The 17265-nt window shown below is 36.4% G+C and overlaps 1 protein-coding gene and 1 long non-coding RNA gene across 2 annotated transcripts in view; one reads left to right on the top strand and one right to left on the bottom strand.

Moving 5' to 3' along the window:
- The window catches only part of LOC107069354 (Krueppel-like factor 7), a 228228-nt gene extending 211674 nt beyond the window's left edge, over positions 1 to 16554 (bottom strand). The window contains exon 1 of the mRNA XM_015326605.2: positions 14693 to 16554. Within this exon, the coding sequence (XP_015182091.1) occupies positions 14693 to 14794 (102 nt within the window). The 5' untranslated portion in view covers positions 14795 to 16554. The remainder of the gene's footprint in view (positions 1 to 14692) is intronic.
- LOC107069355 (uncharacterized) lies at positions 11237 to 13909 on the top strand. Its single transcript, XR_001476096.2, has 2 exons — positions 11237 to 11595; positions 12832 to 13909. It is a non-coding gene; the product is annotated as an uncharacterized LOC107069355 (long non-coding RNA).
- Positions 16555 to 17265: the final 711 nt, after the last annotated feature.

Raw genomic sequence — 17265 nt, 5'->3', positions numbered from 1 at the left:
TCGGCTTACCTGTAAATAAAAATAAATGGATATTATATATTTTTAAAGGAATCGATACATTCGTAGAACTTTCAACGAATTGTAATTATAGGATGTTCGTTCGATAAAATCAACTTTTTATCCGCTCGTATAAATATGTCAATAATTATGATTAGGAATTAGGTCAAATAATTGAAAAATATTTGAAATGCAATTACACATCTGTTTAAAGAAAGTCGTGTAATATAGATTTTTTTCATTTTTTCGACTCATTATCTGTCGTAGCCAGTCGTTACCATATTTGCGATTGCATGACAAATTCGATTTGAAGTATGTTTCAAGTGCGACGAGACATCCTATATATTAAATTTTCCATACAAATTTAGCAAGAACTTTTTGAGCAGCCCATTGAATATATTCATATATTCGGTAATTTTTGTGAAAACTTTAGTTTGAAAAAGGAAGAAATTTCTCGGTAGAGAAATTGGAAAGTATATGGAAAAGGAGTGAAAAAACAACTTATCGATAATCGTATCGAGCTGTTGAGAGAAACAAGAAGCTCCTAACCTAGTTAAAAGAATCGCGTGCACGTCCCCGCGGCGATTCTTATGTTTCCTAGCTGCATTAATTAGCTAATTGACCGAGTAGCTCAGTTAATTAGTCTTCGAGCGACTGCTTTTCTAACAATAATCAATGGTGTAATCATGCGTGAGGGGCAACTATCGATGGAAAAACGAAAAGGGCTATGTACCTACAGGTAACGTTAACAACTCAAAGCTTACGTTGTTCCTTGTCGCGAAACGTCGATTAGTCGAGTGACATTATCTTCACAAAAATGGTAAGATTAACTACGAAATAACTGGAGGAGAACGGATTACATTTTTCAGTTGCTCATGAAAAAGAAAAACTTGGCATTTTCGAGACAATTAAATAACAAATACAGCTCTCTTCTTTCGACTTTTTCCTCGTCAACTCGTAAATACGAAAAGTTCCAAGTTAATGATCCTAAATGAAGAACAAACTTGTTAATGAATCACAAAAATGTATCTTTCGACTGAAAAATCATCCCTTGAAAAAATGCTGAAGATGGGAAGGACGATGGAGAAATGGTTCGTATTAAATGATCAATGAAAGAATATGAAGAATCGAACGAAACTCGTCTATGGATCGTTCAGATTGGAAGTAGAAGAGGAGAGAGGATGAAAAGAAGTCTTCGATTTACTCGAGATATTAATTTCTCGTTAAAGCGCGAGCTTCGCGAAGCTTCGGAGCATGAACGAGAAGAAGACTGTCTGAAAATGGCACCGAGGAATCAAGAAAGATCAAAGAGAGGAGAAGGAAAAAAGAAAATGGACAAATAAAAAGAAGGATTTTCATTTTTTTTCAAAAGCAATCATTTTTCTTTTGCAAAAAAAAAGAAACAAGAAGAATCAGAAAATATTTGGAGTTACCAAACGAAAATATGATAACATATCGAATGGAAAAATGTTGGAGAAAGGAAAAGCAAAAGAAGGAAACCTTTTTCACGTGAGTTACGTCGACGACGACGACGACGACGACGACGACGACGACAATATTATTTCACATGGGTGACAAATTTTGCGTGGAAAAAAGGGGGATGGAAGGGACGAAAAAGGACTGCTCCCTTTTTCCTCCATCCGCTTTGAATTACTATCATCCCGGCCGAGCATTGTCTATTGTGGCAAAGAATTATTTTATTATCGCTCGCTCGGCCGATCGCGAATATTTCCTCCCTTATTCTTCTATTCAAAATAAAACCGAGAGAAAGAACAATATGGAGAATAAGAAGGATAGTACTAAAAAGAAAGTTCGAAGAAGGTAGAGAGCGACAAAGTGCAAAAGGGAGGGAGAGAGGGAGGGAGAGAGGGAGGGAGAGAGGAAGACAGCGTATAACAAGAGTTCCATGGTTCGGTGATTTATCGATTCCTCAAAAGAAAGCTAGCTGTAGGACCATTGAAATACGTCATTACGAGTAAAAGCCTAAGAGAGAAAGAGAGGAAATATGATTCGTGGAAAAAAATTGCTCCAGGGCTAAGTATTTAATTAGGTATTGCGATGATGCTCTTTCCACGGAGGGACTAACGATTTTCAACAAGAACTTTCCTCGATATCTAGCAATTTGGAGAATTCTCTAAGCTATTCTTCTTATCTAGAGAAAGAATCTTAACGACCGTTCAAATTGGTCGATAATAGAGTTGACTTAACGAATGAGAAAGAGAGGGAGGGAGAGAGAGAGAGAGAGAGAGAGAGAGAGAGAGAGAGAGTGAGTTTACCGACCTTTCTGAATTAATTAATGGTTTGCTAGGACTGGAATATACGCGCGTGTAAGCGGCAAACATTCAGGCTGCCATTGCAACTTGTTAAATCGTTGGTACGGAAAATACAGGCATCCAGTTTTGCACTCGCTGCTGCTCGCAGGAAAACTCACGCCACTTGGCACGGTCGAGCGATCATTTGTTCGTTCATTCGTTCATTCGTTCATTCGTTCATTCGTTCGTTCGCTTACATACACCTAACTCGTGTCACTCCAAGTTACACAAACGATCGATATAATTATTGCACATTTACGCGATAGAAATAAAGAGATGATAAACAAATCGATCGTCGAAATTAATCATCAATATATTTTGGAACAAAGTTTAGATTCGAGATAATATAAACCATTTAAATGAGTCATCAGAATTCGTATTTAAAGTACACACTGGTTGCATTTAAAAGAGCTTTATCACCTGATGTGTTTACCAGTTTTGCCAGAGAAGTAGAGTTAGAATATCGACGAGGCACTCTAACGAAAACATTCTATCGTATCTGCAATATCGGTATCATGCTTCGTATCGTATTTCCTAAAGGAATAGGAAATGAGTGAGAGGGAGAGAAAGAAAGTTATATATATATATATAGGATAGCGTACTCGCAGTTACAACGCTTGCAAGTACGTCGAATTAATTTGAAACTACCGTCTACCATCATCCTATCAAGTAACACCTGTTTTTGACTCTGGTCGCAGTGTTTCGTTTAGAAAATGATACCTCGTTTCTCCTTCTACTCTGTACAATGACGATAGAGAACCTTTAACGATCGATATCCTTGTATATGTATAAGTTGGATTTTATTTTATTAAAAGAATTCTTATTAATTCGTAGGAGTAAATCTTTGGATGCATGTAAGCGCCCTGTTTAGCTAGTGTGCCCGCGCAGTGGCGCCAGCACGTGCTTCGTCACATATTTAACTCTTTCCGGCGATGTTTTACGCCACTGACGAAGTGCACACGTGTATCTTTCGCGTAGTATTCACGAGAGTACGAGAAACGTTACTATACACACACGAGTACCCGATCAATATCTCTTTTCCATCTTCTCCTTTCGATTCTAGGTACTACTCCACTCTATTTGCCGATACTCTATCCTCGCATTTATAATAACGTTCGCTCCTTCGATCGGACTTTCGAAAGCGACGAACGCCAAAGAATTTGTACACCATCTATATATGTAAGTACTATACCTGTATATACTTATTTCGTAACTCGTCGATGACTCAGTGCATACAAACAACTATTTTTTTACGACGCTGTTCAATGGGCATAATAATTTTACTTTATTTTTTTTCTCTACTCTATTAATTTTATAATTATAGATTTTATTTTGAACACCGAGTTACCTCCTATCTATGCAAATGATGCTAATGATTCATTCATATATTAAATTCAATTGAATCAAATTGTTAAAAATAACAAGAAACAGAGATGAAATATTCTTCATTTTGTTTTTTTCAAACGCAATCTCGCAATCTACTTTTATTATCTCGCAGGAATAGATCAAACAGTTGATTAAATAAAATTATGAAAATTATCAATACGATAAAATGTTCTACTCTTTGATAATAAACGAGTTGTCTCTTTAAATTCAAGAAAAAGAGAGATTTGCTGAGAAATTTTTGTATTTTCTCTTTAAGACAGCATCAACCTACTTTAAGTATCCTAAGAGAAATCAAATACGCAGTCGATTGAATAAAGGCATAAAAATGATGATAAAATGGAAAATCTAAACTTCTTCGAAAACGAATAGTTTCTTCGTGTTTGAGAAAGAGAAAGTCTTTAATAAAAGATACAAACTAATCTCTTATCGCGTTTAAGGGAACAAAACGTTAATATAAACGTTGTTGAAAAATCTTCTGCTATCTCGCGTCTCCCGTGTCAGCTTTTGAAAGCGATGCTCGATTCTCGGTCATTGTTTATTAGCAAGATTTATCGTCCGCTACGGCTGGTAATAACACGGTACGCTGATTTATTCAGATTTCATTCATGAAATTACCTTCTCTCTTTCTCTCCTTTTTTCTTGTTCTCTCTATTACTCAGTTACTCGCAGTACTCGCTCGCTCGCTCATCTTCCATTTCCATCTCTATCTTACTCGATGTCTTTGGCCCTGACGTCTCTTTATTTTACTATCACGCAAGCAAACATATATGCACACATAAATGCACACACAAATGCAAGTAAATTAAACACGTTTAGATACATATTTAGCTGGGGAAGAAGTTTCTTCCTATTATATTAACCCTTTGCACTCGATAGATTACTCTCGATCATCGCTCAGTTTAACACAATCATTCGAACAATTTACACATATCAAAGTATTATATATATATATAAAAGCAGTGTTTTTGACGTATAAGAGAATTAAGGGCTGAAAAGTTCTTACACGGTTCGTCAGTATGAATCCGTAGGTTTTGGGGCACCCTGTAGGGAAATTATTTATGCACGTATTCTACATACGTATGTATATATAAATATAGTTAGGAAAGGCAATGATCGCTCGAAGCTCAGTAACTTTCAAACGCAGGACAGCTTTCCAATCTAGCTCATTAACATCAATGATGCTCCGTTGCAACACAAGCGCGGCCGCTAGTCGAGAGTACCAGTGGTTCTCATAATGTTCGATAGTAACACTTTGCACGTGCCTTTCAACGGGAAAAATAAAGAAAAAGAAAAAAAAAGAAAGAGAGAAAAAAGTGATAGAGAGCGAGCGAGAGGAAGAATATATCTTGGGAGACTGGAAATACGAGAACGATGTTGGCCTTGGATTCGTAGAAACGTTTAGCGCTTGACGTTTGACCGTCTTCACGCTCCAACGTCGTTATAACTATAGCATTTAGAGATAGAAACGTTTATGTAAAACAATTAGGTACCTACAATCGATCGATGAAAATGTTACTACAAAAATAGAATGCAATTTTAATAAAATAATCAATCAATCCAATGAAACCCGTCATTGTTCTATCATTCGTAAATAATTATTTTTAATAGTTCAGTCTAATTCGACTAAGGATCTTAAAATCTGATCAAAAGTGAAAAAAATTTTAATATTTTACTTAATTTTCAATTATTTCCGTTTATTTAATCGATATCCAGGAATATTAAAGCGAAATGAAAATAAAAAAGAAAGAGACGATGTACACAAATTGGACGTTTGAAATTTTACATAATTCTTATTCCAAGTCGTTTCTCAGGGCTTTGCTTTTTAATGAAAAATAATTCAAGTTGGCTTGGCGTAAGAAAGAACGCCAAGAGATATGGTTCTTCTCTGCTATGTACACTTTCGTGTATTTGCCGTCGTTGTTCCTTTAGACGAGTTTAAATGAGAACGTGAAATTCGTTGGAAGCATCTGGAAACGATGATACGATACCACCGGTTATTTGCTTTTTGTTCAAACTTTTGAACGCATGGACGATGTCGCAGATACGCGATCGATCGGGAAAGCAGAAAACGAGGACAGAACGTGAGTCGGTGTATTGATAGCGAATTAACGCCTTGTAATACATTTGTTCATTTGGATAAGATATTAACGTCTATTTAAATGGACTCCATGTTATATCGTATAGAAACATAATTTTGCGGTCTTTTATTTCTTAATATAGAATGAATAGAAATCAAGGCAAGTGTTCTCCTAACAGGAAAAATGAATTTGACGTTTAAATCGAATGCAAAGAAACGATGTATTCCTTAAAAGCTTTTGGCTTAATCACGATTCTCTTGATTGTCTCTTACATTAAATCGAGAAGGAAAATCCCATTGGACTTGAAGGAAGGTAAAAGATATAGATATAGTTAGGTAGCTCGATCGTTTAGTTGTCTCTGAAATTACAGAAGAGTATTACAGAGAAGAACGCTTGTGCATCGTGCAACGTCACGTCGTCGTCGTCGTCGTCGTCGTTCTCCATTGCCGGAAGCTAAACGATAAGTCGCTCTATGTACAGGTTGCTCAGCCATGCCGTTAACAACTGACAGACACGCGTTAATGGGTTTCAACTCTGTAAATACATTAAACTCGTCCTACCGTAGTAGCTCCGTTAATCGCCGTTTGTAACGCGTTCGACGCGACGCACCTTTGCTTACGAGAAAGGCTTAGGCCTTTATTAATCATCTACAAGCAAATACTAACTCTAATAATCTTACCTTTCGACTGATTCAATTTCATCCTAATCATTAGACGGGAGAAATGACATTTTAAAATATACTTATATTATTAACGTGTACGAATATATCATTAATTACAATTTTTCTATTACTTCGAATTCTAATTATATCGTCAAACAAAGAATTTCTACATCAATTCTTTTCATCTAATACCAACATTCTAATAAATCCCACAAAAACAGGAAATTGCTCAATTGGAATTCCAATTATTTGCTTTCGACGTATTTAACATTAATGAATTATTATCACGTACAATTGCATGGTTTATGTATAACATGTAAAAAATACTCGATCTGTCATCGTACGTCTAGATTACTAAATCGGATAAAAGATATAAACATTTTTGTCGCACGAAATATATATTAGAAAAGTCGTATGAGATTTTACGAATCATTAAATGCAGATTAACTATGCTGTGCTTGTCATGAATCATTTTTATCGGAGAAATCAATGAATCATTCTATATAGTGAAACATCGTGAGAGTATGATTCAGAAATATTGCAACATCTTCTTTTCTTCATAATTTGTCATTTCACATGTATCAATTTTAAAATAAAGCAATAGTTCATTTAATCGCCATAACAATATCATTAAAATCGTATACTTGTTTATTAAATATATTCTATTAGAGTCTACTGTATTAAATGAATATTCTCTTGATATTATATAAAATTAATCGAAATACACTCAGTGTTTTATGATACGTATGTATATAAACAATATAAATGCACATATATACATATAAACGTACGTATACAATTATCGAATAAATTTAAAAGGCGAGCACGAACACACATCTCATTAGTCATAAACGTGCCGATTCTAATTAAGGTCCTCCTTGTTTTACCAATTGAATTAACGAGTTTATCTATCAACGAGAAAACCTTGAATTTAAAAACGATCTATCTTTGACTGACACTCGCGATCGGTTCGCTAAATTAAATGATTATTTTATCGGTTTCAATGAACTATAACGAATAGCATGATTCATATTAAAAAAAGAGAAATAAAAATAATCAAAGATATAATAGTTTTCTCGAAGAATTCTTGCAGAAAAAATATCGTTTGGTAAAGTGAGTTTTATTAAATAACATTTTTATCAAGTTTCGGTACTTAACCGTTGCTTTATTTACATTTTTGTCGCATGTATCCTCTTCGTGGAAAAAATTAGAGGTACTAGTTTATATATAATTAGACGTCATTATATTGTATAGATAACAAATACTTATAGTGAAATAAATACCTTTCTTGCACAATGCAACAAGTACAAAAATATTACGTATGTACAATGAAAATGTTAATAACATATATTTTATTCGATGGCTTGTGATATTAGAAATAAAAAAAAAAAATGAAAAACCTTTATCGTATCCCTAATTGAAAATAACTTGACTTAAATTTATACCGTAAAGTCAGGAATGTTAATAACGATCGATTAATGGATTTGCGAGTTAGTCAAACGCTGAGAACTATGAGGAGACTGATGTACATAAGTATTATACGTAGAACTCACATGTACACATACGTGCGGCATTAAATGCGCTAATGAATAAACTTTCGTAAATCTCGGCAAGTAATTTACGCTCATCGGCTAACCAGGTAGCGGCGTTGTTCTAATGGTGTTCGATGCTGCTACGTAAAAAGTGCATTTCCTTTTTATCCAGGACAAGGATCCGCAATATCCCTTTTTTCTCCATTTTATCTCGATATTGAGAGCAAACGGCGTTGCGCACAAACGATCCAAAGAACAAGCGACGATGAAGCTTCCTGTAAACAGAGCAACGTACAAACGAACGAACGAACGAACGAACGAACGAACGAACGAACGAACGAACGAACGAACGAACGAATGAGCGAACCAACCAACCCGAAATACCTTGGCGTACCCGAAAAATATCCAAAAAGCATGCAAATATATTCCTCGCCAGATATGGAGATTTTATTTGCAAAGAAAGTCAATTCTCCCTGCCTTCGATAGAATAGAGAGAGAGAGAGAGAGAGAGAGAGAGAGAGAGTTCCCACCTACAAAATGGGCAAACGTTAACGAACGTTCTGTCATACAAAACGAATAGGAAACACATTCCATTAATCATTCTCCAAAATCTACAGAAATATTTTAATATTTGTACTATATACACACAGTTGTGCTTATTTCATTGATAAAATTTCATATTTAACATGCATACACATGCACATGCATATTTGAAGTGACCCATGAATGGTGACCGAACGTATATGAAAAGACTAATTGCTATTAACTGTTATATGAAAGATATGAACGTCTCGTTCGCTAACATTCCATTTCCTGTATCTACCTTGGAGCTTGGAATAACAGGCTTTAAAGGTTCGCGATCTTTTTATTCGAGCAAAAGCAGAAAGAGCTTTTTAACAAATTTTGAGTAGCATCAAAAAGATGAAGATAACGCTTACCTTCTTATCCGCAAATCTACAATTTCTGAGCTCGCGTATTTCGCGTGTAAGTACATACATTGGTTCTCGTCTAGAAATCACAAACGCAGAGATAGAATTTAGAGCACAGTAATATTTGAAATCATTCTCCTGAACTTAACTGAAAGTAAAACGTAGCGTCAAAAGCAACCCATATTGAAACAATGTTTATCAAAGAGCTATCTAGCAAGATAGCAAGAGCTAGCTAGGCAAACCGGTGACCCTTCAAAAGATGCAAAGGCTTAATATTCTGTCAAGTAAGGACGAACTTTGATATTAGATCACTTCATTTAATTACCTCTCCTCATTGCACTTTATAGACCTCGATGAAGAACGTTTAAACGAATTTCACGAGACACCTCGAAAGGAGAACTATTCCATCCTCTCTTTCGCATTTCAAATGCGTTAGGCGTTAACATCTATGCACCAAGGAGAGAGAGAGAGAAAGGAGTAAACTGGTAATTGCGATAAGAGCTTATTTGATTTTTTTCTCTGGTAATACTAGTTCTCGATTGGACAAAAGGACCAAAAAATTTGTCAGATCTATCAAATGCATCCAACGAAAAGTTGGAATGAGAGAAATGGAGAAAGCATGGGAGAGGAAAAAGAGGAAAGAGAACCAATTTGTGTTTATCGGTCCTTTGTTCCTCTTTTTCCTTTTCCTACCAGCACCGCAATTCCCTTCCTTCCTTTCTTCCTTCCTTCCTTCCTTCCTGCCCCTTTTCCCTTCGCTCACCGTCGATAATTTTGCTCGCACCATCGGACAAACAAACTACTACTGTTTTATATCGGACCAACCACGTTGTTCATGGCGCACGCTCATTGCGAACGCTAGAATACCCAAAGCTTGTTAATTCGAGCGTGACTATCTCCACAAATGTCCTCTCCCCGTCGATTTTACCTGACGATCAAACGGTCAACTATTAACGCTAGGTCGAGCTACTGTTTGTTCAGTATCGAGTTTGTTTCTTTTCATACTTTCGTTTAAAGCGTTCACTGATATCACTGTTGTTCAACCCTTTTCAAACTAAACAGACTATGATAAGCAGAAATAGAATTTGTGCGAGGGAATGGAAAAGATTTACAAAATAACCAATGGAAATAATTGAAACTGCAACCTATATAATATCTGTTAGAATATCTAAGTTAGTGAATCGATTGGTTACGCATTAGATTTATCTTGACTACGTGATTCACTCTAAAGCAATAATCAGTGTTATTTCCACGAGAAGAAACTAAACCCTGCAGAGACTTAAAACTTCGATAAGACGCGAATGGAGCGGAACGTTGAAACTCGTGGAGGCTACCGTAACACGACCGGTCCTGTACCGATTATCAAGCAATATCTTTTCCTTCTTTTCTAAGCTGCTTTCCCCAACGACGACGATCAACCTTAATATCTTTTTCCTTTTTCTATCATAAATAAGTACCCACACGTGTACATACATACATAGAGAAGGATAAGACGGTTCCCCGTTACCATAGATAATTCCCTGTGTTACCCACAATGATTTCGATAGGAAACCTACTTGATGCTTTTCTAAACGTTCTCTTTTGAAAAGCAATTAAATTTACTAGTTAGAAAAAAAAAAAGAAGCAATGGCAAGCAGCCAATGGATAATATTTCTCCCTTGGTCCAGCAGTGTAATAGCGGTAGGGTTAATAGATCCATCTTACAAGTGACCTAGCTATGATGAACGAGGGAACGCAGAATGTACGTGAGTTCAAAGACTGAAAGAGAGCCGCAAGCAAGGATCGTTCTGGCTTGTGCGCAATACACGACAGAAAGAGAGAGGGAAGCATAAAAGTGAATTCCACGATGGTGAGCACGCTGCTAGCAGAAACTCAGAAATAACCGTCGCGGCGTGCTCGTTTCCAAATGGTCTCACGCCGACGCCACGCGCATGAAGAAAAAAAAAACAAATGATGGAGGAAGGAATACAGTAGAAATATAGTAGAGGGAAAAACTCTTGGAAAGATATAACTTAAAGACTTGTTTTGGCTACTACTAAGAGGAAAAAGGGGCTAGCTAGGTAGTCGTCGTTGTCGTCGTCGTCGTCGACGATTGTTGCGATGATGCTTGTTGGTGCGTAGTGCTGCTTGTTGAAGAAGAGGAATCATGCAGTCAGAAAAGGAGGTTGTGCCATCGAAGGTTAACAATGCCACGTTCCGCAGCCGCGGCTACAATGGCATCTTTCGCATCACTCACATTGCGGCCCATTGTACCGGCAAACCATTGTTTCTCGTCCCATTGCGCGCACTGTGGCTCAGGACAGAGTATGAGAAGGTGAGTGGGTGGTAGTAGAGAGAAAAAGAGAGAAAAAGAGAGAAAAAGAGAGGAAATGCGAAGAAGAGTAGCAGCGAGTCGTGTTCGAAACAAAAGAGTTACGTCAGGCTCATTCACCAAAAACGCCTTTGTGCGTTTGGATATTCTTATTCTAATGCACACGCGGAGTAGGACGAGAAAGAGAATGGATGAGTTCGATAGAGGGAAAGCGTTTAAAACGCAAAGACAAAATTGCCTCTTCCTTCCGCTCGATGCGCGCTCGATGCGCGCTCGATGCGCGCTCGATGCGCACTCGTCTGATGCATCGTCTGATGCATCGACGCGCGCCTTTCTCGTCCAACTCCTGGAAAATCGTTCCTTCGATCCTACTAACTTCCTCAATCGGAGTAAGTATAAAACTTGACAAAAAAAAAACACATACCTAAACACATACCATTTCCTAACAATTCATTTCAATATTACAGCTGTTGCACACATTTTACTATATTTTACATTCGTTATCTCTTTAATTTAACGACACTGCATAAGTGAATATTAAACATACTTTTAAAATTGTAATTCCATCTTTTGTACTTTTTTAATAATAGGAACACCAACACTCCAGACGTCATTTCGTTTTCAATAATATTCTTTTATTTTCAATAAAATTGTTCTAGTAGTTTTATTCAATGAAATAAGTGAAATTTAATAAAATTATTAGTAGTATATGTTCATTTACAAAAACACACATACTTGTACTTTAAATCTTAGTTAATTATATAAAATGTACATATACCACACAGGAATGAATAAATCACCTTTCATATGATAATATGAATAAAATGAAAATAAAACGAGTGATATGAAATATCGGTAACTAATATAACACATTGTATTTGATATTTAAAATAACAATATCTAACTTGGAACGTTTGGTAAGAGAAAATCGAATGGATAAGGTAATGGTAATTCCATTCGGGAATATACGCAAGCTGAATAACTTTCATTTCCATCGTGTTTCAACCACTACATTTCGTAGGTAGTATAACACATCCAGGACAGTATCAAGTCCTATGAAATATTCGAGAAGGTAGGATCATACTACCAGCCATATAAATATTAAATTTCAATGTACAAAACGCACGTCGCGATCTTTCATTAGTTTCTGAATGTTTTCCCCAGAGTTGCACACACCCACGCATACATATACGTGTCATCCACTAACAGGAAACATTTCAGTGGCATAACAATATTTCGAATTTTGCTCGAGTCCAAAAGAAATATCTAAATAGATTCGATATCACGCGCATTTTGTTGTTTCCTCGTTTCGCGAGCTTTTTCAAATTTCTTTTCCGTACTGATTTGTACTCTTGGGACTTGTTCCCGCCAATCGTCCTTTCCCCTCTCTTTCTTTTTTCTATATTTTATTCATATCAAAATTTGTTTTCCATTTACAGGCATTTCTCTGACCCAATAAAATGGGTCGGTCCCATACTGCTTTTGTTCGAGATGATAGTTCTGTAACTTTGTATTTTTATTTGTTTTTTTCAATGCAGTAAATAAAAGTTGCTTGCTCGTTCTGCGATGGCACGGACAAATCTCGAGGGGTTCAACGAGACTATTCGATTTTTTTCTTTTTGCAGAAAAGGACCAAAATGAAACGAGTAAAAGTGAGAGATAGAAAACAACAAATTTTGCTATGCACTTCCGAATCATTTTGTCCATCAATGTATTAACGAGCAGAAGAAGAATACGAGAGTGCGTTGGCGTTACTTCCGTTTGCATGGAAATATCCCGTAAAATGACTAATTGTGCATGAGATAACGAACAAACGAACAAACGAACGAACGAACGAACGAACGAACGAACGAACGAACGAACGACTGATAAGTATTATACTACGACGTTTAAGCACTCGTAGTTTAAATAAATCTCGAGGGGAAAAAAATGTCCAAAAGCCATTATTATTCGTCACATATAATTAACCGTTCTGTATTTCTGCGCACGTTTACTTGTAAAACTAATTATCCATCCATTTCCAACCAACAAAACGTATAAAGATACATTTGCAAAGGCAAAACGTATCACTGATTATTACCTAAATATATTCCTGGTAACATCGAAACTAAATACATAGACCAACTGAAACTAATTGCAATAGAAATTATCTCGATTCAGATTTGTACGTATTTATTTGTATATAAATGCAGTATTTAATACGTTACTTGCAATTACTTTAATGAAGGAAGAATTATTTACTTATATTTGCAGCTAAAGACAAATATTGATCGATTACGTACGATTAGATAAGAAATGAAAAAAAAAAAACTTTAATGAACGTTTTCTTATAACGGTATAAATGTATTGAAAATTAAAAATAGATTCTTGCATCGATCGAACGGTAAGACTAAATTTATTATGCAAATCATCACTGCACTACTGCATTGGAATCTCAGATGCATGCATATGATAAACGCGACACATAAGGATTTACACTACTGGCCAAAAGTTTCAAATAACTACGTAAATTTAAATGAAGGCCTTTACAGTAATCGAGATAAACTTAAGTATTTATCAATAAAATGTTCGCTTTCTTCAACGAAAGAAATAATCGACGTTGTAATATACAGGTACAATAAATGTGAAGAAATATGAAAAAATGGATATAAAAGAAAAAGAAAAAAAAAACAGTAAAAGAATAAAGCACACTTTAAAATCGAAGGCTAGAATGATTTAAATCTTCGATCAAATGATTTTAAATAGGAATATTATATGTCGTGTGTATATAATAATAAAGTAAGAAGGTTTCGTAAGAAGAAAGAATAAAGTTAGATACGATCTGATAAATGAAAGTGAAAGGAGATCAAAAAGAGAGAGAAAGAGAGACAATATTCTCGTCTGAGATGTAACGAATAGAGGGCGAACGTCTCGGTTTCTCTCTCTCTCTCTCTCTCTCTCTCTCTCTCTCTCATAGTTTGCGCGCGCGCTTGTCGCTCTTGCACTCGCTCTTGCACTCGCTCTTGTCGGCCTGGATCGGCGTAAGGTCATTGCACACTCGTAAACAAACGGGACGCGCGGCGTCTATGGTACCGACCCGGCGCGTCACTGAACGTACTCACCGACCTATTACACTCGAGCCAAGGTCGTTCCGTCATAGTCCTAGCCCCCGTCGTATCGGGAATCGATTCGGAGAGACACACTGAAGAGAGAGAGAGAGAGAGAGAGAGAGAGAGAGAGAAACGAGATGCATTCTTCCTATTCCATATTCATAATAATTAAACAGTATTTTTAATCCCATAAACATTGGATACACGTTCAATACACTATCGAAATAAAATGATGATTTTTGCTCAATTACGTATTATGGTATTAATACAAATATCTACCGTTATATTTCGGAAGTGTTGCTTGGCGGTTAATGTAAAATAAAAGAAAACAAATAATAATGCAACTAAAGTAGAGGAGTGTATAAAAAAGTACAAAAACTGTCAGATCTCGGCTTACCTGTTGCCAGTGATCCTCGAGCGACGCTTGAGCCGAAAAGTATCCGGTGTCGTGTATGAGCTGCAACTCTCTAAATATGTTCCCGCTCGGCAGGATATCCATGGTTACGTGACGTCGTCGTTGACTTTATTTTCCTCCTTTTTTTCCCTCCTTTTTTACTGTTACTTGAATAAGTTAAGCTTTGCTAATTTTTTCAAACACGTCAATCACACAACTTTCGATATCACATAGATGGATAGATAGATAGATGGATAGGTAAATAGATAGATAGATAGATAGATAGGAAGATAGATAGAGAAGAATAGATAAAGATGAAGAAAAAAATATAATAATTTTCCTTTAGACTAGAGCTATAATAATAATAGCTTCAATTAACGACGAGGCTTTTTCTTAAAACGATGACAACGACGACAACGATGAATATTACAACGATGATGCACAACAACCAAAAAACATGATTCTCGGTATCACACTTATATCCTCGCACGAATATTTCTTTCTTTTTATATATTTCGCGCACGTATAAATATTTATTTTTTAGATATATATATATATAAATATATATTTATCTTTTTCTAGACGAACCAATCAACAAATTACTAATACACGTTTTATTAGGAACGGCACGTTTCGGCACGCACCACACGTGCGCGTACCATCGAAGAAGAAACAACACCCGTATTGTACTGATGATCCACTCCGTTTGACTTGTTATTCTCTTCTATAATTCTTCTTGATTTGATTAGAATTCCAATCGATATTTCGCACACTTATCGCGTTGCACTCCTCGAAGAAAATGAAAGATAATGGGCTATCGATGGAATTAAAGAAAACTGATTACAAAATTAGATAGATAGATAAAGAAAGGAATAAAATAGTAGTTAGGTGAGATTTCACTATGCGACGACGACGACGACGACGCTCTGTCTGGTTTGAGTGGCGTCGCGTACACGAGTCACTCGCGCCAGTATCCATCATACGAGGGACGAGAATTGTGCCTAACTGGGCTCCTGTCAATGAGACCAGTTTACTCTTTCGCTTTAATTGATTACGAGTTCAAATGTACCAACGAATCAAACAATACGAACAGACGCGAATGGGAAAGCTTCCCATAAAACACCAATGGATCTGTCAAAATATGCCGGCACAAATAGGATCTTCAAGCTTCTTCACTGTTTTTCTATCTTCCTTATTGAATAAACAATCCTCTGGTCACTGCAATCGAAGGGACACGACGATTTTCTATTTTCTATCCTTTAAATTTGCTGATATTTGACGTTTCAGTTAAACGTCATACACTTGTGAGAGACACGCGCGGATCGCGTCTCCCCTCCACTCGGTCTCTCAAAGCCGGCTTTTCCGAATTCCGCGTGCGTTCGCGCGTATATATTTACATATATACGTTCATTGATAATTTGCTCCTGTACAAGATACATAAACACGTATACGTTAACAAAGTGTAAATATTATATATATATATATATATACATATACATATGGAACTGTTATGTGTGTGTGTGTGTGTGTATCCGCGCGCGTGCGTGTATGTGCGTGTGTGCGAAATATATCCGTACGTATGTATGTATATCACTTTCCTTCCTCGACGCGAAAACCGAGCTCGATCGACCGCGCACGAGATCAAAAGAGACGGCAACCGAGGACGCCGGGGACGGCTTCGGAAGAAGAAACGCGCTTCATCAGAGATGTATATGTATTTTGTTAGGGTTCTCTCTGAAACACACACTACTACTTCGCAAGGTACACCGCGACGTATAACCCGCGACTAAGAACACCGTACAAACCCTTCCGCGCGAGCGCCGAAGAGTGACTGACGTTCCCTTGCAATAAGCGCCGAACGACCGAACCCGAACGCAACCGACCGACTCCGAAGGTTAGCTCGTATCTCTCTGGCTACAACCACTCTCGCCACTACCGACGGCACGACGTCCTAGAGGCAGCACTGCTCGGTAGCGTCGCGACGCCTTTTTATACACTTTACGGATATATATCATATATGTATATCTGTTAGTTTATTTATTTTTAATATCCTTACAAATGAAACTGATAACAAGACTAGCTATAAACCTCAAATCAAAGAAATAAGAAACAATTTAAAAGCAAGTAACGTTTCGTACAAAAATTATATTTTCTTATCTAGATCAAGATAATAAATTGTATCGTTATAAAGTCGAATAAGATCTAATTGAAAGATTAAAGTTCGCTAAGAGGAAGCGAGCTAGTGATCGATAAACATATCCATAAGCTTACGGATTTGCCGAGTTTTTCAAAATAGACCATAACCGATTTAGTTTAACTCGATGGAACTATTGAACGACCACGCACAAGTATCATAACGGTGTCCTTATGCAAACCTATAGAAAATCATGTAACAAACCGAGTTATGATTCAAAAATACGATAAATGGGTATGCGATATCTACGATAAATGATAACTATTAAAATGAAGTAACTTGTCATTTGGTAGATAAATTATCAAGAAATAATTTAGACATTTTTTTTTATCTTATAAAAAGTACACTTTATTTGAAAGACATTTAAAGTGGTCATAGTTAT

The sequence above is a fragment of the Polistes dominula genome, unplaced genomic scaffold (assembly GCF_049000335.1).
Source record: "Polistes dominula isolate Pdom_NZ unplaced genomic scaffold, Pdom_raw_medaka contig_49, whole genome shotgun sequence".
Lineage (NCBI taxonomy): Eukaryota > Metazoa > Arthropoda > Insecta > Hymenoptera > Vespidae > Polistes > Polistes dominula.
Note: the sequence above shows the minus strand (reverse complement) of the source record. Positions and strands in the feature narration are given on the sequence as shown.